A 25,478-nucleotide genomic window follows, 5' to 3' on the forward strand; every position below is an offset into this window, starting at 1 on the left:
CATAGGTGATGAATTACAAACTTCAAAAACAAGGCACAGCCCTGCTCAGTAAAGTTATTTATCACACAAAACATTGCCACAACTGTATATACCCACCACTGGTTAACCTTAGGGCTGCAACTAACAAATATTTTAATCAACAATTGATCTCTTGATTATTATATTAATAAATTAATCAGTCGTTTGGTAATTAAAAAGTCAGAGAATATTGAAAAATGCTCATCACAATTACTCAGAGCTCAAAGGCTTAGTTTTGTCCCACCAACAGTCCATAACTCAAAGATGTTTACAATTTAAGATGATTCAAGACAAAGGAAAGCAGAAAATCCACTGGAACATTTTTGCTGAAGAAATTACTAACCCATTAAATCAACTAATGGTTGAAACTCTAGTTGACTTACCGACCGAGTTTTGTAGGCACTGAAAGGCAGAAAGCACACCTCCTTAAACAGAGCTAAACAAAAGACAATTTCACCTACAGTGATACTAACAAAGTGGTTCTTCAAAAATGCCTCAGACAACTGTGACAGAAAGCTAACAGTACAGGACCAGCTCCTCTAAAGACTCTGTTTACAACCCCTCTAAAGTGTGAGATTTACATTTGCAAAGGCAGCTTTAAAAACCATTTATATGTTTCCTTCAATGGTGCAATTTACTTTATCACATACATTTCCGAAGAATAACTCCACTACATGATTCATTAAATTTCACTTCAAGGTTCGCAATAACCAAACTTTCACAAGTCAGTTCATCAACAGTTTTTTAACTATTGTTGACAATTTTATTGTCGTGAGTGCTGCTGAGATAAAAGCCTGCCAGAATACTGAAAGCATCACAAACCAAGTTGTTTTTATGAGTCGTATAGTTTACTTTGTATTCAATGGGACACAGAGCACTTTAATATCACTGAAAAACAACTTTTAGTAGAGGGCAACTTTCATATTAGTGACACATCACTTACTGTGGTTGGACTTTACTTTATTGTCTGGATAGGATATGAAATATATACATAAAAGAGCAGTAGGACATAGAGGGAACAATGAAGAAAGAATGCATGGCTTGCTGGATTTAAGACTGAAATAAATGCAAGTCTGCACCAAATATATTAGTGATAGATGGAGAGAAAAATAAATAATCTTAATAGTTATCACTTACGCACATATGCAAACCCCTTGCCCTTGCTATCTGTTTTGTATTTAAAGATGTGGCAATAAGGGAGACACATTAGCTGGGGTTTGCTTCTTACACTGTCACATTACTCACATGAAACCCATACTCAACAACACAATCATGAACTTGATTAAGCCCTCTCTCATCCAGTATTTACATATTGGAATTACAAGATATGAAATAAACAAACCTCCCCAGCCCTCAGAGAGTTCCAATCCCTCACAGCGGTCCGAAATCCTAACTTATTTCCCAAGAATATCAGAGCTGATGGACTATTTTTTTACTCTGTAGTTAATTTCATACAACCCAGGTCAGACATCGCAAGCTAATATCATTTCTACAGAATGAAGCCAACTCACCACAGCAATCTAACCCACGGTCTCTGAGGTGTGATGTGTCTGTGATTGCTGCAATGATTTGTCGCTGTTGTTCACATCATTTGGTCCCTCAAGGGTACCATACAGCATGTACTGCAATGGTCCCCACAGAAAGACAGCACACCATGGCTCTATTTTAGAAGCACTCAGCTATCAGCCCGCAGGCGACTGATGAACACTTGCCTGCAGCCAGGTAATAAAACAGTAATATGACTGTATCTTTGTTGTTGAATTTCATGTAACAGGTGGTGAGACCATTATCACATTCATTTGGTAAATGTGGCATTCTTTGTTCACCCCATGTGTGCCCACATTGAAAAGTAGGATTTTTATGAAACCAACACTCTGATAATATGACCCTGATATAAGGATATAATTAATTTTCTCTGAACTGTCTACTACTGACATTTACCATCCACTTTCATTGAATGTGTCTTGCACTGAAGATAAAGTCAAAATGTCAATTCTGCAGTCCTGTCCATAATCACTGACAAAGATGCACCTGATCTATCTTGCAATCGAAATGTAAAACTTAATCGTGTTCAATATGCACAATGAAATGTCTGGCCTGCAGCTTTTCTTAATCAGACTGCAGCACCCTCAAGATGTCCATCTGCTATGGATTAAATCTTCTATTTTAAATTTTCACATCAATGCCTGCAGACACACACAAAATAATATATGCCTGGGAGAGATGTCTTACGTTTTTTAGACAATCTTGCCCCTTCAGCACTTTACTATTCTTCATTTTGTCAGTAGCTGTCAGTTTAAATTAGCAAACTAGCCCTTTATACTACAGTTTTCTGACTCTGGTAAATCTGCAGGCTGTCTACATCAATCACACAGCAGCGCCCACACACAAGTGCAAGCACGTACAGAGTATACATTATTTGTTCTTTAGTACCCCCCCCGCACACACACACACACACACCCCCACACCCCACTCTGGCAATGCCTTCTTCATAACAAACAAAGTGGCTGAAAATGATTAAGTTGTAGCAGTCTGTCTATTTCTACAGACACAGCCCTGCCCTCTTTCTTTCTCTCCAACACAAATACATTCTTTTTCATCTCTCACATTACCTCCGGGGACCTGCAGATAGTAAACACTCCTCTCAAGTATGCGGAATACACACACTCACTCATACACAAAAAGTAAGTACTACTCAGAAGTTGCAGACTATTTGAGTTTTTATTGATAACTGGTATATTTTAAGTATTGCCTCACATGTTTATGTGCAGCATATTTGTTTTCAAAGGAGAAACAGAGCTCTGTTTCAGTATATGAATATCACTAGAGTTATTAGTCTATGAACAACAAGTAATATGTGACTATTGTTGCACAACATGACATCAAACTAAATTCTAATGTGTTGACAATGCTGTACTATATCAATTAGTCACTGAAGGCATGGATAGAAATGGGTGCATCAACAGTTTGAGCTCTAGTGAAATGCATACATTCTGTTGTTTTAAAGTTTCAAACAAGCACAGGGAAGGCTTGGTTTACGATGGAGTCGGTGGAAACAAGATGGCATTGTCAGCATAATTGAGTTAATTATTATTTTGGATGTAGAGAGGAAATGCATGGGGACCCAATATTGACGTTTGTGGGACCCCTTTCTAAGTACTTCATGGAGCTCGATTTGAAAACAATAGCAAGAATGGTCTGAATGAATCTATGAAAAACAACTATGAGAAGAAGCCAAACCCATGGAAAGTAAGTTATCTGAAAAAATGTTGTGCTAGACAGAATCAAAAGCCTTAACAGATATCGATAGAGAATGTGTTCTTCTAAAACAAAGACAGATAAGCCTGGGGCTGTAGTCAATATTTTCCTTCTGTTATGTCATGTCAAGACATGATATTTCAATTGTAAACATACAAAAAAAATACCCGACAGAATATATTGATACAGGAGCAGTATCTTTACACTAAGACTGTGATTCCTGACATATGCCATTATAGACACATGTGCATGTACTGGCATATGGGAAGGCTTTGTCAGGCTTAGCAGATGTTGGCTGCTTTTATAATTCCTCCCATTAACTCTAGTAGTTTCGGGCTGGCTTTTGCCCCGTCCACCCTGAACTATGTGTTAGTGCTTTAGAAATCCCCTTTTAGTGACTTTTACGACATCCATATAGCAATCCCCTGATGAGAACAAAATCATGCCCATCTCATTTCTGTAGATACTGCAGCCCGTGTCATTTGGTAAACTTAATAAGACTAAGGGCCTGTGTCCACCAAAGCATTTTTCTTCTGACGCCAGCGTCTATTTTCAATTCAATGGGAGTGCTGCGTTTTTCCAAGCTGGTAAAAATGGCAGGAGCGTGACGAGGCGCCGAGCCTCTTTTCCGCGCTGGGCACTGAGCTTTGGGAAAAACGCTGACCTCGTGCAGGAGAAGCGGGACAATCACCGCACCGAGCACATCCGATCTTGAACGAAACAATGTGCCTACTTGCCGAGGTGTTTCCTCGCCTGCAAAATCTCATGAACCCACGTAAGAACAGTCTGTGCTCTCGTGTTTTAGCTTTCTCTTCATGCAGAGCAAAGGGCCAGAGCAAGTAGGCCTACATACTTTGCGGTTACATTTTTACATTCACTAAAATTGAGTAGGCTACCCTACTTGCAACATATCGCCTCCATGGAAATGATGTATCATAGCAACCACAGCATCTCGAAAAAAAATACTGCGCCCCCGAAACGCACGGTAGCGCTCCCAGCTAGGCATTTTCAGAACAGCAGGTGGCGTTTTCAGCTGGCAAAAAACGCTTTGGTGGACACAGGCTTATATATTAACACTTCCTCTCACTATTTTAGAAATGTGCGGTTACAGCATTCTGGGCTCGTTGTTGCATACAGAGATCACAACTGACTGCTTGATAATTTGATAATAACAACCCCAAAAATGACTTTGATGATAAAGCAAATCTTTGCATAAACCAGTATAAACGCAGATATAATCCACAACAGAATCACTAGTATTGAAGTTGTTTATGTTCTGCTCAAACACAGTGGTGGTTGTTCTAGTTATTGTAAGGAAAAACACAATCTAACCCAGTAAATTGTTCTATTTTGAACAAAAGGGGGTGCACCAGTCAACACAAATCCAATTGTAATCAACACTTCTCCAGACTTTCTATGACCAAGCCCCCACACATAATCAAGCCTAGTGAAACATTTCTATTTGTGGTGTAAGGGCATGGACTGCTAACACAATTCCTGTTAAACCTCATCTTTGTGCTTCATTAATCTGTATAATACAGAATGTCAGGAGGAAAAATCTAAAAAAATCATAGAGGAGAAAAACAAAACAATTATACCTCTGTGATTATTTCTTTCTCCTGATAATTTCTGTGTCTGTTTTTGTTTGAACCATGGGGACTAGTGTAAGTAAACGGTTTGAAACTGTCATCCCGAGAGTGTGACGTTGCCCCCAAAATAATAGGAGGGAATTGGAAACATGCCTGTCAATTAATTGCTTGTTTATTTTAATAACAGGCATGATAGGCAATATTCTGAAGCGCAATGCTCCACTGGATATAGAGCTATAAACAGACAGGCCTAGTCACTCACACACTCTGTAAAACTCCGACATTCCGGCCCATGCCCATAAATTGTGTTTCCATCACTTACCACACACGCACACGTGCACACGTACGCACGAATGCACGCACAATAAATTATGACAGCTTAATGAAGGCATAAGACATTTCAGTTTTTCCCTCCTCTTAAAATGATCCCATGCTTGTTCACATATAAAGCAAACATGATTCTCTGTTGGGATGCAAGCAGCCCTTATGTGGCCTTCACAGAAACACTTCATCTCATATGACTGAAACTGCAAACAAACAAGGCACTCAGCATCATGGAAGCACATCAAAGGCAGCAGCTCAGCAGCCAAGGGGAGATGAGTGAATGACCTATGTGTGGTGTCTGCAGACATTGCTAAGTTTCATAATAGCCATAAGGGACCAGATAACTAGTGAATTAATGCATTCAATTACTTTCCTGATCCATGAGATACTGAGATACCCCTGCTGTGTACTCCAACAACAAGGTAACAGCTGGGATCAGTTTGGAGACATCTACACTGTCTGCTGCTGACTTATTTGTGAAGCCGTGTTGTCGGACTTGCTTAACCTCAGTGTGAACCAATGGTTGGTGCTGATGTTAAGTAACCCGGCTGCACACAAGTTGTAGGCTGCAAGTTGTGAAAGTGCCATTCGCCTCTTTCCTCTGGAAGATGGATGTACAATTTCATCTGCTATTTACTTGGTGTCTGACCTACAGAGGATATTTTTCAAGCAGGAAGAGGGGCAAATTTTATGGGACTGGACATTTTTTATGCAGTTGAAATGAATTTGGAGCAGTAAAAAACTTACATGACCTCTCCTGAAGTCAGAGAGAATGTATTTTCACAGCTCTTCTTAAGACCTGGGGCTATTTCTAAAACTGAAAATAATATAACTCAAATTAACAGTATGGAGCAAAAACTGCAGGTCAGTGTGCATGTGAAACATTTCTTTTAAATATCAAATAAAATGCAGTCATGGATGCTGCTGACTGTTGTTTACTTTTATGACTCTTACCTCTGGGAGAAAATGTCCCTGTAGGGGCTGCCGTGCTGCATGGCGATACCATACCCACGGTCTGGTGCGTTGTTGCTGACGGAGTAGAACGAGCAGTCCTCGTCATTATTGGCGACGTACTCCAGCACTGCTGCATCCCACACAAAGCCAAACCGACCATACTTCACCTGAAAGAAAAGTTAATTATATTCAGAAAGGTGCATCTTTACCTCAGGTAAGACATTCTGTTGAGTTCCTGAGATGATTCTCTAAGAGCATAATTTTTTAATTCTATTATTTAATTTAACAAAAACACTAGGTCAACAAACCAGTGGAGGCATATTATCCCACATATTGACCCATATTTATTGTGTTGGCACTATATATAACACTGCCTTGTGCAGACCCACAATTTGTTGAAACCACAGACTTGCAGCGGTATTTTATATGCATGTATTCCTTGTGCATTTCATTCATTTTTTCCTTGGTTGAATGTCTACCTACAGAGCCTGTTTCTGCACTACCCCGTGTCTATCTTTAGCAGACTTCAGCAAATACAATCTATTAAATACAATGTTTGCAACAACAGCATTTTAGGATTTTTTATTCAGTGTCTAGATGATGTTTTTTAATCGCAGATGCCTATAAGAAAAGTGACGGGCAGGTATGTTTGAGAATAGATTTTTATTTGGAGTTTAACTTATCCTTAATCAATTCTGAAATTTTCTATAAACCCACTCCTTTGTGGATGAGCTGAATCATGGTTAAGTACATTCTGCATAGGCACTGTGGAAGTGGTCTACAAGGACTTACTCATCCTAGCGCACATATTTCATAACCATGGTCTACCAGCATTTTCTAGTCCAAAAATTGCATTGCATCAAGATTACACTCTTGATTACACTCACGGCCTCTGTAAGATGGCAAACTTTACAACACTCCCTCTAGACTGTAGGTGCACAAGTGTTAATGGCCTGTTGGCTCATCTTTATTGCAACCTGTGTGGGTATGTGTTGGATATGTTTTACATTTTTATGTGAATGTCCTTATTTAGTATGTGTATGGGTGGGCATGTAAAGTGTGTGCTTGCAGCTTGTGCTTAAGAACTGAGAAGGTCAAGGTGAGAATCACTGCTTTATAGAAGTTAAGGTGGCTGTTGTTAACATGGCTTCTCATTAACATTCAATAAATCTTTATTTTTACAGAAAAATGAAAATTGGAGAACAAACAAACGGGTTATGATATTCATATCGTGACACCTCCTCTGACAGTTCACTCAAATAGACACACACACACACACACACACACACACACACACACACACACACACATATGCACACAGACTTTTCTTCTAACACATTAGTTTGGACTTGGTGTGTCAGTAACTTTAATGGAGCTTTATGAAATTTTCAAACCCCTCTGTCTTCGCTCTGTGCGCGCATGTGTGTATGTATCACCTGTGTGATGACTAATGTCGGACAACTGACAAAACCTTCTGATTGGGTCTGTAGTTCTCTATAATGTGTGTGCATGTGTGTATGTGTGTGTTTGTGTGTGTTTGGGGTGTGTGTACAGGTGTGCATTCGTGTATGTGCATGTGTGTGCAATAATTCACTGCAGGGCATCAGAATGGTTCATTCTGATCTTTACTACCTTAAAAAGAATGGAGAGAGCACTTTATTGCTTTGAAGAATAATTTTATGGCTCTTTGTTATTGCTTTTGAATTGGAAAGATTATGGGCTTTGTGGAAAGGAAATTAGTAAAAAATCTGTTTCAGCAGCTTACAATTGAAAATTAAGGACACTTTTTCTCACTACATTTGGGTGAAAAGGGCTAGAAACAATTATTATGCACAGGATGTAGGCAGTGACCTCTGATGTCAGCTATAATGAAAAAGCTGCGCTAATCTCATGATCATAATCCTTTAGCGTTCAGACACTTCACTTGCTAAGTATAAAAAATTCCCACAATGGAACAAAAAGTGTTCATTCTGTGTATTCCACCTGTTTGGAGAAAAGCCTCCATCTTCCAGTCTGTGTCAGTGCCAAAACAACATAGATGCGTCAACTTGTGTTGGTCAAATAAGTGAAGATGATGGCACAATGATCACGTTTAACCTTTATTGTATGCATTTAAATTTCACCTCAGTTTAAATATATAATTTTGTCATGGTGGACAATTTGCATTTTTTTCAATATACAATTAAAATGCCCATTTTTGCTTTTGAAAAACAACTGACAAACCCTTTAACAGCATCAGAAAAACACCAATAACATCGATTTAGTTAGATTTAGCAATATTATAAAAGACTCAAGTTAAGAGTGATAACAACTTCCAAGCCTGTCTTTTGAATGTTGGTGCTCACATTTGGATCATGACATGCCTTTAAAGGAAAGGGCACAAAAATAAGTAGGTAATTTATTTATTTTTTTATGTGTTGATACCTTTCAGAAGCAAGGACAGGGAGGAATCAACACTACTTTGACTCATGAGCAATTTTTAGAAGAAGCACAATAGAGAAAGACTTGGATAAACTGACCTCTTCATCAACCAATGTGAAAAAAGCTAGATCTCAAAAGAAAAACACACACAAAAAGATTACAAAACTGAGTCTTTATCAAGTAAACATGAGATAGAGCGAATAAGTGAGAGTGGAGAGAGTACGGCACATTATAATAAACACCATGAACCAAAAAGACTAAGGGTTAAAGAGAATATGTGGAGAAAAGGTAGAGCGCATCAGGCTTCAATTATTCTTTCGATAACAAAGTCTCCTGTGATTTCAACAGGACGGCAGAGGAGGTAAGATTAGTGGTGTCTTCATAATCTAAAATGGCAAATCATGGAGTTGTGTATGGGTGCTGTGATTACTCAAAACCTCATTTTCTATAACAGAATTTTTCAGCCATGGGTTGAACTAACATGGTCTTTATATCACAATAAGATCCCTGTAAGTTCAGTGTGTCTTCTTGAAGCTTCAATCCAATTAAACTAGACTCCATAAAATAACAATTATAGCAATACCAACATTGCATACAATCACATTAATACTCCACAATGAAAATGATGCTGAAGCCTGTGAAGGGAAATGCTCTTGCCTGCAGCTGCGTCTCACAAACAGACAACGTATCTGTGAATGGGGAGCACTTGATTTGATGTACCAGAACAAGCACTCTACATGCAAAGCAGCAGTTTAATATTGGATCAAGTTTGAATAATTACTAAAGACAAAATTGTTATCTGGGTGTCGGTCGGGGTGGAAGGCATTAAAGTGATGTGTCGAAGGTCAGCTTGCCCCTGGTGCTGCTCTACCTCTGATTGTAATCCTGATTATTTAAGAATCTGACATGAAAAGGTTCACAACTTTCTAAGTTCTGAGAACTTTGGAGCCCAAAAGACATTGTCATGGGCCAGAGCAGTCTGAGAGAGCCTTTACTATTCTCTTTATCTGCCCACTGAGTGCATGTTAAATGTACTTACAATACTACTTTCCAAGTGTCTGACACTCATAGCTCATATCCCTTAAGTCTGCAGGCCTGCAAAAGTGTTGTAGAAAGAGGGCGCAGACTTAAACACTACTTCTATCCGTTGTTATAGGAAATGTAAGGTCACTGACAAGCAAGATGGATGAGCTCTTGAGTTGGGTAAGGACTCAGCGGGATTATCTAGGCAAAGCAGCTTTATGTGCTTCACAAGCTGCATTTGCATGCACACCGTAACCAGGCAATGGGCCATACTCCAATTAAGGTGTTATCCAGGTTAAACTGTTTACATGCACCTCTGACACCCTGTGATAGAGTATCCATGTTTCCACTTAAAATAATAATCCTGTACACCTGCGGTGTCCTGCACGCAGATGAAAGTGCGCCAGTAAAAATAAAGGAAAGCTGGCTACCTCATGCTTCTTTGACTAAGACCTCTTTATTCATAGCAGTAGAGTATCATAGCAAGTAACAAACAAACATAGACTGGAGAATAGTTAAATAAACATTTCTGAAATATGCTAATGAAATACAATATTTTGAAGAAAAAAAAATACATTTGTGCTTTATTACAATGCCAGAGCTGAGAGTAAACCTTAAAAGCTAAAGGAGCAACACATTTACAGGTCACAGCTAAATACTGGTGTATATCGTGTGACATAAATATTGTATCCGTCATTAAAGTGAGCGTCAATATACGTCAATACAGAACTAGGTTAGATCTTAAAATTCAAAAATAATGACTGAGATTTGCTTGCGGGCTCACTTAATTACTCCAGGGAGTGCAAACATTGCAACATTCGTTTCGATATCTCACCGTGGGACACGCCCCTCGCGCTGTCCCCTAGAAGCTATTTTACATTACGCCAGTCCTGACTGGCAGACAGACGTGACGTCTGCTCCCCAGAGGAGGGACTTCATCCTGCTATAAGAGCTTGACATAACGTTCTCTCCTCAGTCTAAAACCTCTTCTCGCTCCTAGAAGCTAACACTCGGATGGTAGGTATAGTTAACGGGCTAGCATTGCAGTTCACAGAGCGAGCTAAACACTTGCTGAACACTACCTTAAGCTACATAGCTTTCTGAGTTTAGTAGCTGGGCTGTCATCAAACAGTAGCTACTACAGCTAACCACCATACAAGCTGCTTACCAAAGTATTCATCATGTCGGTACCTGACCCTTCCCTCACCATGGACAAAGACAAGCCGACTAGGACATGCACGTGTGGTAATAAGATTGCTGGGTAGACACCCAACCTGTGTGCTCAGCGTGTGTCTAGGGCGACAACGTGGTGGCTCTCCAGAGGCCCGTTCCAGTTATTCTGACGTTTTTGCAAAAGCTACTCGACAAGGGCTTGGCATTCTCCACTGTCAACGTGTACTTAGCTGCTAATTCGGCATGTCACATAGGTTTTGGGGACAAAAACGGTTGGCCATCATCCTCTCATTTGCCAGTTTATGAAGGGTGCTCGGCGCGTCCACCCAGTGTCTTGCTGCAGAAGCTTGGCTGTCCCATGGGATTTATTAGTGGTGCTTGATGCATTGCCATGCCCACCGTTTGAGCTTTTACATCAGGTGGAGCTTAAGACGCTCTCCTTTAAAATGGCTTTGTTGTTCGCGATGGCGTCTGCTAAACGCATAAGTGACATCCATGCATTGTCGGTGAACCCATGCATGCAGTTTCACTTGGGAAAACCCCTAACAAAGCAGTTGCGACCCCCAGTAGGGCTGCACGTTCATTCCACTCACGGAATGGCTACATCATGGGTATTGTTTCAGGGTGTTTCAGTTGAAGAAATATGTGCTGCTGCCAGCTGCGCAACGCCTCACACCTTCACCAGGTTTTACAGGCTAGATGTTACTGCGCTCTCACTGTTTCACGCAGTTTTGGGTGTGGGTTCGGTGCCTATCTAGCTGGCTGTTAACGGCTAGTCCTTGTCTGGCAATACAGGAGTCTCCATATCTTATATTGAGATACCGAAACAAATGTTGAAAGAGAACTTTAGGTTAAGAAATTAACCCCAGTTCTCTGAGAACATGAGTGAGGTATCTCACTAGATCACCCTCCTTGCCTGGAGCGAGGAAGAGGTGTGCTTACTAGGACTGAGGAGAGAACGTTACATCAAGCTCTTATAGCAGGAGGAAGTCCCTCCTCTGGGGAGCAGGACTGGTGTAATTTAAAAATAGCTTCTGGAGGAAAGTGCGAGGGGCGTGTACCATAGTGAAATACCTCACTCATGTTCTCAGAGAACCAGGGTTAATTTCTTAACCTAAAGTTTTCTACTGGTACAGTATGTCTAGATAGAGGTAAACACAGCAGTAAGAGAAGAGGGGGAGGCTGGGATATATTTGCTATTCTTTATTTGGCATCACCAACTCACGCATCAGCAAAGTGTAGACACTGAATTAGTTATTAGAAAAGCCAGATTACCTGGATTAAGGGATTTCATGTGTCATTGTTTTTGTGCAAAAGGAGGTTTGTGGTTGAAGGACGACCACTGGTTATAAGAGCCTAGATGAGGGGAATAAGCTGGCGCATCTGTTTATCACACCATGCTCAAACTCCCATTCCACAATCTTTCCACCAATTAGACTCTGGTTTGAACTATGTACCTACCCCCGCTTTAATATGTTCTTGTTATGTTGTAACATTTTCCTCTATGCTTAGAAAGTATATACAGAAAATATCATATAGGCCTGGCTATGATTTCTGATGTCAACACACACACACACACACTTGAAAGCTTTTAGCCTTGCTCAATCACTGGCTATTGCATCTGGCGCTATTCTCAGAGGACGGGATGACCAATAATAGAAGAGAACAGCATGTCTCAAACAAAAGTCTCAATCAACACATCCAAACATGCACAGCCCCACTGGTGGGCTATGTGCATAAAGAGTTTGAGAGTCAGTGTTCAAGATATTTTTGGTGCTAAACATAACCTTTTAAGTAGCATTTCAGAGTTTCATCATTCAAATGGGGGGCAAGGGATAATTTATTGCACTTGCCCATCATCATTAAGTGGCATCAAGAGAACCTTTTAGTGTATTTGAGCATTGCTATCAAATCTTTAAGTGCTGCGGATAATAACTGTGGTTGTATTTGTAGGCCTTTTCTCAAGTGAACTCTTCATTAAATATGTTCAGCCTGAGGTCTTAACCTGTTGAAAACATCTGTACTGTGAGATTAGGTTATCATGCACATGCAGTATGTATACGCAAGCAACACTTACTGTAGCCCACTCACTCGACACTAACTGCTGTATCTCAGATATGTCGCATAACAAACACAAACACTGTACACATGCACACACTTTTCCTTCTGTTCATTGTCCAGGGATGTGACTCTAGTTGTGCCAAGGTTATTATAAGAAGCTATTTTCCTTACACTTTGGCAACGACCACAGTCACACACACAGATACACACAATCACATGCAAACAACGACTGTAGGGCATTAGCCTGCCTCCTTACAGACCACACAATCACACACACAACATCAAACATCCACCAATGAATCCTAATCATTGCATTGGACCTTGTTTTTCTCCCTCATGAATGTGACACAGCCAACTGAGTGAGATCCATAATCACTAAATTAAAGCCATCTCAGCATCTCTCTTCCTTCTCCATCCGCCTTTTCCATCGCTCATGACACTTTTTAATTTCCATCCCTCCTTACATGGGAGGAGAGAAAATGAACCAAATTCATTTTCATTGTTTATGTTCGATGTGTCTTGTTTATCAGTTTTAAAGAGTTTTAGTGATGGCAGAGCTCATTTAATGAAGCCATAACACCACTGAACCATGAGTCTGAGCTATTTTTGCTGCAGCTCTGATTTTTGTTGTTGCAAAGGGGCAAGAAAAGAAACGGGGTTAAAAGAAACTAATATTTCATCATTTTCCTCTATTATTTGTCATTACGAGTCCTACATATTCAGGTAAAACACAGACTGGGTAGTGACTAGAATGTTAACTAACTAGTGTAACAGAGTCAACATAGAAATTTATCAGAATAACCTAAATAAAGAAAACAAAAGGTGATTAAATGGTACCAGAGAAGGGGAATCGAGTTAGAGACTCGGACTCGACTTGAGACTCGTCCTCAAAAGACTTTAGACTCGACCTCGAGATGCGGGACTCGTGAACAATGTTTATTGTAACACGTAGCATCTGCTGCGCACGGCCGCACGTGAGAGAGGACAACAAACACCGCAGCTGCTGAGCATTTCATCATAAACTTTGGTTTTAAAACTTCATAAAACAAGACCCAAACAAAGACGCACTGAACGCAAATAGGTTAGTAACCTGTGGTGAGTAAACATGTTTAGCTCAGCATTGGCCATCTAACGTTAGCTTGCTTCTTGCTTCAGCTATGACCGACGAGAGGTTTACATCTGTCATTCGTTATGAAAAGATGAATGAGCGTTTGTTTACTTGCCAAACTTGTGGTGGTCGATAAACGTGATTATTTAAGTACCGCTGGCTACCATCACATTAATTATTACCGTTGGCTAGAAAGAGGTTACAGGTTTATTGTTGACCATGTAACTTTACAGTTTTATTTAGTTATAACGTTACACTGGTTTGAGAGTCTGGTGGTGTGTTGACTTACAGTAATTTAAGCCATCAGTGATTGCATTGCACATTATGGTTGTGCTCTGTAAGTTAAAAACAGGTTACAGTTTATTGATTTGAGAGTCAGGAGGATGTGTTGACTTACAGTAGTTCATAAGCTGTCATTAACTGCATTGCACAGGTTATCCTCTAAGTTAAAAACAGGTTACAGCTTTATTGTTCACCATGTAACTTTACAGTTTTATTTAGTTATAACTTACACTGGGATTGAGAGTCAACAGGGTTTGTTGACTTACAGTAGTTTACAAGCTTATAATAAGTCATTAATTGTAGACGCATTGTACATTAGGCTACATGGTTGTGCTCTGTAAGGTAAAAACAGGTTACAGGTTTATTGTTGAGTATGCAACATCACAGTTTTATTTAGTTAACGTTACACTGGGTTTAAGAGTCTGGGGAGTGTGTTGACTTACAGTATTTAATAAGCCGTCAATAATTTCATTGCACATTACATGGTTGTGCTCTGTAAATGAAAAACAGGTTACAGTTACAGAATTCCTTATAGCCATGCAGTTTTATTAGCAACCTGGATTGAACGCAGCAGGTGATACAGCATTCATAATAACCACGAGAGACTTGAAACTTGACTTAGACTCTAGCTCAAAGACTTGAGACTTGACTTAGACTCTAGCTCAAAGACTTGAGACTTGACTTAGACTCTAGCTCAAAGACTTGAGACTTGACTTAGACTCTAGCTCAAAGGCTTGTGAGCATCTCTGAATGGTACATAGGAAATGAGTATACCACTGCAAAAGTACAACAGAAAGCAGAAGCAACTCTTGTTATATTATGCACAAACAACAAATGTGGCTTTAGAAAATGTAGGGCAGGTCAAGTGAACGATCCAAACATGAAATAATGAAAGCAAAACAAATGCCTAGTAAAATGAAAATTTAACAGCAGATCTGAAATATGTTTTTAGAAGGAAAGGGTGCCAGGTGTGTTAGTCTGGGTTAATTCAAAGCCCTGGAAAACAAAACTTTGAAAACCATGAATTTAGACATTTGAACATCTAAACAGCTCTTAGCTACTACAGAGCTCACCAAATAGGTCAGAAAAACACAAAAAAGCATTTCTGTCTCCTATAATAGTAATATTGTCTTATGCTTCACACCAGTAATGGGCCACAATCTTTTGCTAACCGTGGCCAAATATCCACTTGTCTAACCATACTCTACTTCTCATAACAGTGTTTTCCCAAGCTTAACTAGATGACAAAACATAAACCATAAATATATACAAATAAGGTATGTGAGCATTATTCATACTTTAGAAGACATGCACCAAGTTCTGAAAAATCCTTTCAAAAACTAAAGTCATGTGACCTCATCCAGTACAGATCAAAACATCTTACCTAGAGAGTGATAAAAGTAGAGTGATAAAAAAGACATTAGTCTAATTTCATTGTGTTTTCAGGTTACACTATTTTCAAGGAGTCTTTACAACTTTTTTCAGCAGTAACTTTGGATCAACAGGGTTGTTCACAGAGTCTGAATTTACAGAAAAACATATCCAAAATGAGGTCAGTCACTCCCTTCTTGATCAGCCAGATGAAGCAAAATGCGTAAATAAATAAAAGGTGAAGGGTGAACTTTGGGGACTGGTTAACTGAAAGAAAGCAACCTATACATGACTGTACTCCTTGAACTGAGCTCATACACATTCTGACTTATACAACTCTCTAGACGATACTTTACAATTATATTACAGAACTGGCCCAGTGAGTGTCTAGGCATGTTTCAAGAGGTCCTCCTATCTCATCCATAGTTCAAACAGTTTGGCTTCAGAGTCTAGCCATGCTGAAACTTCAAAACGGCTAAACTACTCCAGGGTCCACTCTCTCTTTCTCGGTCTAACTCTGTCTTTTTCTCTCTCCTCCCCTCTCTCCGAAAGATCCCTTCAAGGGCACCCAACATGTAGAAGGAATAGCAGATTCTTCATCTTTCTTAAAATTTCACCTCAAATATATCAAAAAATATATATTTCCTCATCCATAAATTACATCTTAGATTACAAACACTTTTAAAGTGCCACATAACAAATCGTCCCCTAGTGTGAAGTCAGTTTCCTAAATGTTCAGTATTTAGCCTTTAAGCAATGGATGTGAAATGTTTTACACATGGGAGGTTCTGTGCTTTGTTCTTTCCAGTGGGAATACTCTGATAAAGTGGCAGCAAAACAGTAAAAACTTCAGATGAAGACTCATGGCCGTAATAAAGAAGGACGTTTCTTCTTCATGCATTATTTCGTTATTGAGCATTATGTTATCGACATCGATTTGTGGTGGCTGTACATCCTTATCCTCACAGAAAGCTTTAAACAGAAAGAAATCTGTTTTGATCAGGGCTGGAGATTGTAATATGTGAAGTATTGGATTTGTAAAGCATAAATGTGGCATCATAACACATTGATTCAACCAATATGAATGTTTTTTGACCTGGGGTACCCCAAGGTTAAGGTTTGGTAAGGGCAATTAAGGCTACGTTCAGACTGCAGGCCTTAATGATCAATTCAGATTTTTTTGTTTTACATTTCACATTATTGTTCAAATGTGGTCCATATCAGACTCCAGTGTGTACTATCCGCGACCTGAAAGTGACTTGCATGTGCAGAAGAATAACAACGTCACACGCAGCATGCTGTTGTACAGAAGTAAACAGAGCCACAGAGGTTAACTCTGGTTAGCTCCTACTTGCTAACCCTCCCAATTTCCATAATGGCACACTACAGAGGAAATTGAGTCCACGAATTGGAGCTATTGGGGCTGAAGTAGTGCTAGCATGTCCAGGCTGGCTAGTGTGTTAGTGGTTTGCTACCAACAGTAGTTTACCAACTAAATATTTTGCGATGATTAATTTTTAGTCACTTTCTGGTCACCATGTAGAATAACAGTATCATGATACTTTGTGTCTAAGAGACAACAGTTATTATCAAGACATATTATCAAGGCATGAAGTTGCTTATCAGAAACATGTAAGCGTATATCATTTTATGCATTTGAACAAAGAAACGACGTAGGGCTGAACAATTTTGGGGAAAAAATCATTTTCGAATCGCAATTTTTCTGCCAGATATGCCAGCGATTCCGATCAGCGAGCACAGAGCAGATGACCCAGGCAAGAAGTCAGACACAGAACAGCATAGAGAATCCGGTTGAAGCACAAAAAACAAGTACAGCTGAACAAGTCAACAAAATCTGAACAAGTCAGCAAAATCAGGCAGGCAAAATGGTCTTATTCTGAAATGCTCCATGTGGGATGTGTAGCCTGCACAGAGCAGAACAGAACGGTCTCACGGAGCTATTATCTTTAGTTGAAGCAAACAAAATGACATTAACAACCTGTCAACAACGTAGGACTAAATGCTCAGCTGCTGAAACACTTTAGTGTGAGTTGACGCCGGCCAAAACCGCGGCACAGCCGCCACCTGTGTTAATTCAGCTGGCGCCATCATCCCACGTTTTCCTCCAGTTTCGTTTGTTGATGTAAAATGCTCTGATCGGTGAGTAGGACTGTAACAGGAGGCGCATGGCGCCTCTGATTGGCGAGCAAGTCTGTCACACAAGGATGACAAACAAAATTAATTTGTAACTGCATTCGTGTTTAAAGCGTGTCAGATGCGCTGTATAATTAATCTACATTTTAATCGCTGTCTTCACAATTAGCTAATCGCGTTCTTTCAAATCGCAATTTCGATTTGAAAACGATTAATCGTTAAGCCCTAAAATGATGCTGTCGTTTTTCTGGTGAAGACAGTCTTGACAGTGCAGTCTGTCGAAACCCCCGCCCCCACTATAATTTTATTTTGATTTAAAGGAATGAATGTGGGGCTTTTAAATTACATATGGAGACTTTAAAATGACTCCAGTGTGGCTGTTTTAAGATTTGTTTAAGACTAAGTTTGAATTCAGGAATGACATCACTAACCTATGTATTCTACAGTCAAAGCTCTCGCATCTCTGTCTCTCTGCACATAATTGCTATCAGCTTTACACTGTCTCCCCACACCCTACACTCACTGCGTACTTCTGCATATGTTTTCTTGCATCACTCTCCTTTGACTTTGATTTGTTTGATTATGAGAAATGAGAGGCAGAGTGAGACAGTGAGACAGAGAAAAAAGCAACAGCCCAGAGACAAGCTCAAATCTACTTCTACTATCTTTATATCTCTGGCCACACGCACCAAAGATCCAGAGCTTTTCCCACTTTATACACATTATTGATGGTCTCTCTCCCTCTAGCTATCTGTCCCTCTCTCTCACGCAAACACACAATCCACGCCCTCACGGAACTACAAACGGTTTTGTCTATCCTTAAGCCAGCAAGCTCTGTCTCTTGGCTCATTCCCTCTCTGTCTTTTTTACTTGCATCCCACATGCGCTGTGCTTCCTTTGTTTGGGCCTCATTTGACAAATCAGAGAGCATTACAATGAGAGGCTGAGCCCCAGACAAAAATTCAAAAAAATTCCTCCCTGTGTTTGCTGGCTTCCTGCAGATATGTGAAGATCTGAATAAAGATAAGATTAGGTGCAGGCAAATCAATCAAAGCACAGAAGAGAGAAGCGGCGCCTCCCCTTCCATGCACTGTACTGCATCAATATACGTGAGGTAGTTTCAGGACAGTTTCTCTTGAAATGTATGAGAAGACTATGCAGTGGGAGTAAATGGAAATATTACAACATTTTCTATCAAAATATCAAGAGGATAGAGTAATTAAATGCAGCTGCCACGTTGCATTTACTTTTTGTTATTGTATATTGAATTTCTTTTTATGTTTTTACACAAAAGAGGATGTTCTTTTGAATTAGGAAATAAAATACTAGAAGCACCAGAAGCAATGTTAACATTGTTTCTGAATTATATCATACTTCCTTTCTTTACATCGTTATTATGTAGTTTGGAGTTCAGTGGACAAGTGCAGTACTGTCTTCTCACATACCAGAAACCTGCTTTACTTTCCCTCCTCCAATAAGCCAAATACATAAAGACGCTCATGGCCAAATTGCAGATGATGAAAGCCTGGCACGCAGGTAGCATCAGTCCCTCATGAGGCATTCTGTCCGACTGCTTGCTCTAGTGGCAACAATCGCCTCCATCCCCTGAGATGCAATATGACAACTTCTTCACTCCCTCTCCTCTCTTTGTTTTCTCTGTTGTTTAATTACCCTCAGCTGTCATCAGTCCTTTTTGTTTCTTCAGGAAGAAGGAGCAAAAAAAAAAAGAAATTAATCGCCTTTTGCCACGCAGTATGCAAATCTTTGCTCAGACCCCGTTAAGCCGATGAGAGATGTGATAGTGGAAGAGAGGAGTAATTGGAGACAGATGTTGGAGAGACGGATCATCCGAGACGGATCAGTGAGCCAAAACTAAGATGCCACCCTTAATAGGATCTGGCAGAAGAATTATTATTTCTCTCTGTTTCCTTTTTATCTTCCCTTTGTTCAACTGTATTTTTCATAATGAAGTCTTGTGTTACATTTGCTTGCCTCTGAAAAGTATGAATCATTCCTTTTTTTTTAATGTGCGCTTGTTTTCTTAATCAGTTGTCTTGCACACACAGATGACGTGTATGAGTGCACAACACCAAGGAGGGATCATCTACTTCTGGGTGTCCACCCTGCTTGTGCGCCCATTGACCAGCAATACAGCGTGTCCCAACAGTGGGACCTACACAGTTTACAATAGAGACAGCACACAGCTTGTCAAACTTGTAATTACATGAATTATATTTACTGTATATATACTCTATTCAGCTCTACATGACTTGAAGTACTATCACAGCACAAAGATTTCAGCAATGTATTGGAATAAAATATTCCAAACATTTTTTGCAATAAAGTAAATTGAACAAATTGTAAAAGTAGATTTTTTAATTGCACTTTGAAGTACCATGTGCTTTTATTGAAAACCTTGTCTAGGAACTAAAGTCTCCCCACAGGCTCACTTTACTCCGCATGAAGCAACTTATCTGCATTGCTGCTGTATCCCGGGCACATAATAAAAAGGGCATTTCAATAAAGATTGACAATAATTTACTCCTCTTCTGGTTGAAAGCCTAAAAATACATGGGTCCAACTAATCACCACGGGAGGTTCGGGAGCAAATCACAGCTGGATTGAAATCATTCAGTGGTGTGATGTGCAACCAGCATTTGTTGTTCAGAAGTCAACTGGAGCTGAAAAGCTTTAGGTGGATGTAGCACTGTGAAGTCTTCCATGAGAGCTGAATGAATGTGACATTGGACGGTAACAGACCGGACTGATTCAATTCCACATGAGAGTGGGGCTAAAAAGTCAAGAACAATGTGACACAGGTGCTACATATTGTACAGTAAACACGCCAAAAGAAAAATCTAAATGGCTTCTTGGCTGTTGCCAGAATGGTTGGATCATTAAATAGCAGAGGTGGGAACAAGTCATTTTTTTTTTTTTTTTTTTACAATTCCCAAGTAAGAATCAAGTCTTCGAACTTAAGTCCCAAGTCGAGACTGGTCAAGACAGGCAAGTCTAGTCTCCAGTTCTAAACTTTGAGTTTTGTGTGTGTGTGTGCGCAGAGCATGTGACAGGTGAACTACTCGACATGACGACAACTCGCATGGCCGATGTGCAAAGCTGTAGGGTTAGCCGGTCGACTCATTACATACATTACATAAAGCTGAAATAAAACTGTGGTGTTCTGTCGGAAGATGCAACGTTAGAAGATGTGGACATTTGTGGATATTTTTCAAGCACGGACCAGGTAAAGCAACACTGAACACACCTGGTTTAGTAGCCTATAAGTCTAAATAATATCATTAACTATGGCTAACTACGCTTAAGTTAATAATGGTGACCCGCACGTTATAGCAAGAGCCACCTCTGTAAAGAAAAGGGGTGCGCTAGATTTGAAGCGGCATGTGGCACAATAATTTTATCTCAATTAACTTGTTTTTATAATCCGTAAAAGGGCTTGGGGAGATCCAAGTTAAGTCACGAATCACTGGTGTTAATACTACAATTTAGCAATGAACTTAACTTTCCTTGAAGGTGGATTTGAATCTGACACACAAAGACACAGTTTGTGCTTTTCTTAAATTAGTGATGAAGGCATGTATTATAGTTGCATTACATAGATTATGGCCCACATGCATGGTTAGTTGTCTTATTTTTTTTCTTTTTGTCTAGAAATGGAAAGGGCATTGAGACAGATAGCACACGCAAATGCAACCAAGAAAGCAGCAGTGAGAAAGACTAAGAGAAGTCTCTGTGAATCACCTATGTATACAGACGAACAACCCCAACACATCAAAAAAACAAGAGCAAAGTTTTTGAGGTGCCAAGGTTAGCAAAGACATGCAAAACGAACACTTTGTATTTAATTTTCTTTGTTACTTTGATCTCCTCTTTAAAAAAGCAACCAAACAAAAACAAAAGAATCAACATGACTGCACAGCAGGGTGGCCAAGTAGAAGAACGCTACAGGGAACAGAAACAGATTGAAAGAGAAAGAGAGAGTGAAATCTGTCCATGACAAACACAGACGGTGACAGAGTGAGACAGACGTGAGAGCAGGATAAAAGTGAAGAAAAAATAAATAAAACTACAAAGTATGTTGAGACTTGCACATGAGATAGAGGCTTCATCTTAGAGGCATAAGCATATCAATAAGCATATTACTAACACCTGAAATATTCTGCATTATTACTGTAAAATGTGACCTTCAAAACATAAAACAATGCCATGAGAGCGCTCACAGTCTCTACACAGACAAACACAGCACCTCTATTTGCATGCAACCTGCACACGTGACTGCTTTCAGGTTGAAATAGAGAAATGAAAGTGGTCCAGAGAGCTTTCCATCTCACTGTGGTGCAAGTTGATTTGAATGTATAAGTGTGTTTTTTGAGCTTTCTCTCTCATTTTCTCTTTGTGGAAAAAAGGTAACCAATAGCAAAACCAAGATTCTCTCTCCCCAACCATGCCTACTACTGTATATGAAAACTATGCAAGTTTTTTTCCTGCTTTCTTTTTGCTATGGCTTTGTGTAGTTGTAATGCTCTCATGTGAATATTTCACCTTTCGATTACTGAATGCCATAATTCAGAGACAAGGAAGAGAAATATGCCAGTAACAAAACATGAAGCAACAAGACAGAACAACTACAGAATTTCCCATCCATCTTTTTTCCATCCACTTATCAATGAGCAGGTCCCACTTCACTGGGTCTGCCCCTTTGTCACCATCCACTCAATCAAGCTCAGTGGACACGCTTAATGTGTGAACCATGTCTGCCATCTTGCTCCTCTCAATGTGGAGGATCAGTGACTGACTTCAAGGTCGTCCCAGATTACTAAGCTCCTCAGCCTGAATGAGAACAGACACCCCCCTGGAGGAACCTCGCTTGGCAGCTTGCCTGTAAATTCAAACTTTTTGCTTTCTGGTTATCTTAACAGTGAATTTCATCTCAGCAGTCGTGGGACATGACTCAGACCCATTCTCTCCTTGTGGAACACAGGTCATCTACGATGGTCGTCACTTTGCTAACTGGATGTTCAAATTCACAGTTATAGCCCTACTTGTGTGAAAGTTCAGCCCAGACACATGAAATTATCCACTTTTAAGGAAATGCTCAGTCCTAAGTCCTCAGTCCTTGGAGGGAACAGAGCATCTTTTCAAAGATGAACCTGGGACTGGGAAGTGTTGAGACTGATCCCAAATGCCTCACAAACAGCAACAAGCCACTTCAGAGAAGCTCAGAGATCAAAAGCTACAAGCACAGCGTCCCATTAGCGTCACCACGGTTAAGGTGCGTTCCATTTGACATGGGAAGTCGGAATTTCCGAGTTCAAAGTCGGAAATTTCAAAGGGAACGCCCCCTTAAGTCAGATTTCCAACTGATCCAAGATGGCTGCTGCGAGTATCAACAGTTAGTGAAAGCTGTAGTTTATACTGTTAGCACTTCTGTGTACATCTGTTTCATATAACTTTTCGTACACAAAGTGCTGTCCAACTGCTGTTTGTGGACATGTTATTGTGTTTAGTATGCGTAAATACCACACAATGCATTTTTATCAACTGCTGTTGATTTCCAGCACCGACCTCCGACGTCCGAGGTAAATGGAACGCAGCAAAACAACCTGCACCCTCAGATTCAAGACAAGATCCCGAGTGTCTTCTGCCAGTTTAACATCTAAGCTGCCAAAGCAGTTTTGAGAATATAAAGGCCTGATTAAATGCAGGCTGTAGTGTTTGACCCGCCACTGAGAAACTGCCAGCCCTCCTAAATAAAGTTTATTAGCTGTGGTTTCAGTGGTGAGTTTTGGTGCCAAATGGTATCCAGTACAGTGTCAAAAGCACTTTACACCATCAAGGACTAATTTCAAGGGAAAACACTGGTACATATTGGTGATGGATTCTGTGTGTGCACCAAAATTTCAATTGAAACTTTAAGTTATTATTTTGCTTGTATATATTAAAAAAGCCTTGCATATGTGAATATGGAAGCAACACAGTCTGATTTGGAGGAGTTTTAATTGGAACCCTGGGAAAGAAGTAGTTATGAAGGCAAGGAGAGAAAATGATGACTGATACACTCAGATGCTTTTCCAGCAACAGATTTAGGTGCACGAGTGCTCTCACACCATCAGTCACTGTAGCTCCATCTACTCCTGAGGGTAATTAAATGGAGTGACTTTTTTTTCTTCTCAACAGTTGCTATTTATCCTAGAATAATTTGAATTTCAGGATGAATGTCACCTGTAGGACCCGGAAATACTGTTGAAGAAAATGAATGTCAATAAGCTTGATGCAGAAGATCTGACATCGGAGAGGAGAACCTCGCTATCAGTTAACAGGCTGACTGTTATACTGTGCCAATATTTCACAACAGTTCTGTTAATTTGAGTGGCTCCACAGCCACACTTACACAAAATTAATGAACAGCTGGTGTTTGCTAAAATGAATCTTCCAGATCATACGGTCCCTTATGAATTTGTCTAGATTTCAAAGCATCTGCTATTGTAATGCTGCTTGACCGTTCTTTATTCACCATCGTCTGTCTGTCAGAATCAACACTGATGTTTGCATTGACCCCTAAAAAGGCTTCCGGTCACTCTTGCACATGTGAACGAGTGTAAACGTTGAGACAGAGTGGACATCTTTTGTGTGTCTTTACTCATTTAGTCAACACCTGTCAGAAGGAAAGGAAACATCAAACACAAGAATACCCATGATTCATTTAGCTATGCGTACGGTTCACAGAAACCTGCCCTGGAGTTCAAGTCAGACCTGAGCTGAATGTTAACACTGTCACTGCAAATTACAGTTCCTTCCCTCACAGGCTGTAGGTGTACTTGGAGATGTATGCCTTGCGGTTTGATGGGGTCTGCTGTGAGACCGGGAATGAGTTTGCTCATGGAAGGTCTGCACGTTGTCATTACAGATATATTTCAAGGTCCACCTGACTGCATGCAGCCCATGAAGGGAGGGAGAGAGTGAGTGAGTGAGTGAGCAACGTGGAAATGATCCCTGCTGTAACTATTAAGCCCCTGTATGTCTGGAACTACATGCAGAGGTCATGACTCTGTGGTGCAGTACAAACTGAGAGACTGTGTATGTTTGACTGTGTGTGTGTGTGCTCTTTGGATTCTCCCAAACTTGAGATGTGTCCTAGACACCAGAGATTATTCCACCTGCTAAGCCTTAAGCTACAACAGTCTTATTTCTCCTTTTGTCTCTCTAGAGGTGCCTTTCAAAAAATAAAATAAACCTGCTTGGTACTTGTGTCCTTATGGAAATCAGTTATTCAATGTAGTATTGGAGAGAGAGAGAATCGATCAAAAACAAAGGTACACACCTTTACAGTTTGAAACGGCGTGGATCTCTCGACGTTGTGTGATTTACGATAAAAGAGCATGAAAATCCTTCTGCTCTCTTTAGCTGGCCAGAGTTTGTTACTGGAAACTTAAGTCTGCTGAGCTTATACAAAAAAGTTCTGCAGATGCGGTACAATTGGAGCAGAGCTTCAGAAAAAAGTTCTATTTAGGCTCTCTAGACAGATTTTTTTTCTCGGGGCACATGAACTGCAAATCATTCATTTCTCACTGAGTTTCTATTAATATTCACCAAATTGATTATTTCCCCATTGGTCTCTTACATCTTTTCATAAGCCACTTTCAAGGTTTTTTGGGAGGTAGCACTGGCGCTACAAAGGTCCAATGTGTTATGGAACAAAACTGCAGAACTGTGATGCACACCGA

At 40.0% G+C, this 25,478-nt stretch overlaps 1 protein-coding gene across 3 annotated transcripts in view; it reads right to left on the reverse strand.

Moving 5' to 3' along the window:
• Nucleotides 1-25,478, reverse strand: part of grid2 (glutamate receptor, ionotropic, delta 2) — a 600,398-nt gene that overhangs the window by 27,549 nt on the left and 547,371 nt on the right. For all 3 annotated transcript variants that reach the window (XM_038704208.1, XM_038704207.1, XM_038704209.1), the window contains exon 14: nt 6,144-6,310. In XM_038704208.1, coding sequence (XP_038560136.1) covers nt 6,144-6,310 — 167 coding nt within the window. The remainder of the gene's footprint in view (nt 1-6,143; nt 6,311-25,478) is intronic.

Source organism: Micropterus salmoides, unplaced genomic scaffold, assembly GCF_014851395.1.
Source record: "Micropterus salmoides isolate LMB-PRFRI ecotype aquatic unplaced genomic scaffold, ASM1485139v1 Ms_hic_scaffold_7, whole genome shotgun sequence".
In the NCBI taxonomy this organism is placed as follows: domain Eukaryota; kingdom Metazoa; phylum Chordata; class Actinopteri; order Centrarchiformes; family Centrarchidae; genus Micropterus; species Micropterus salmoides.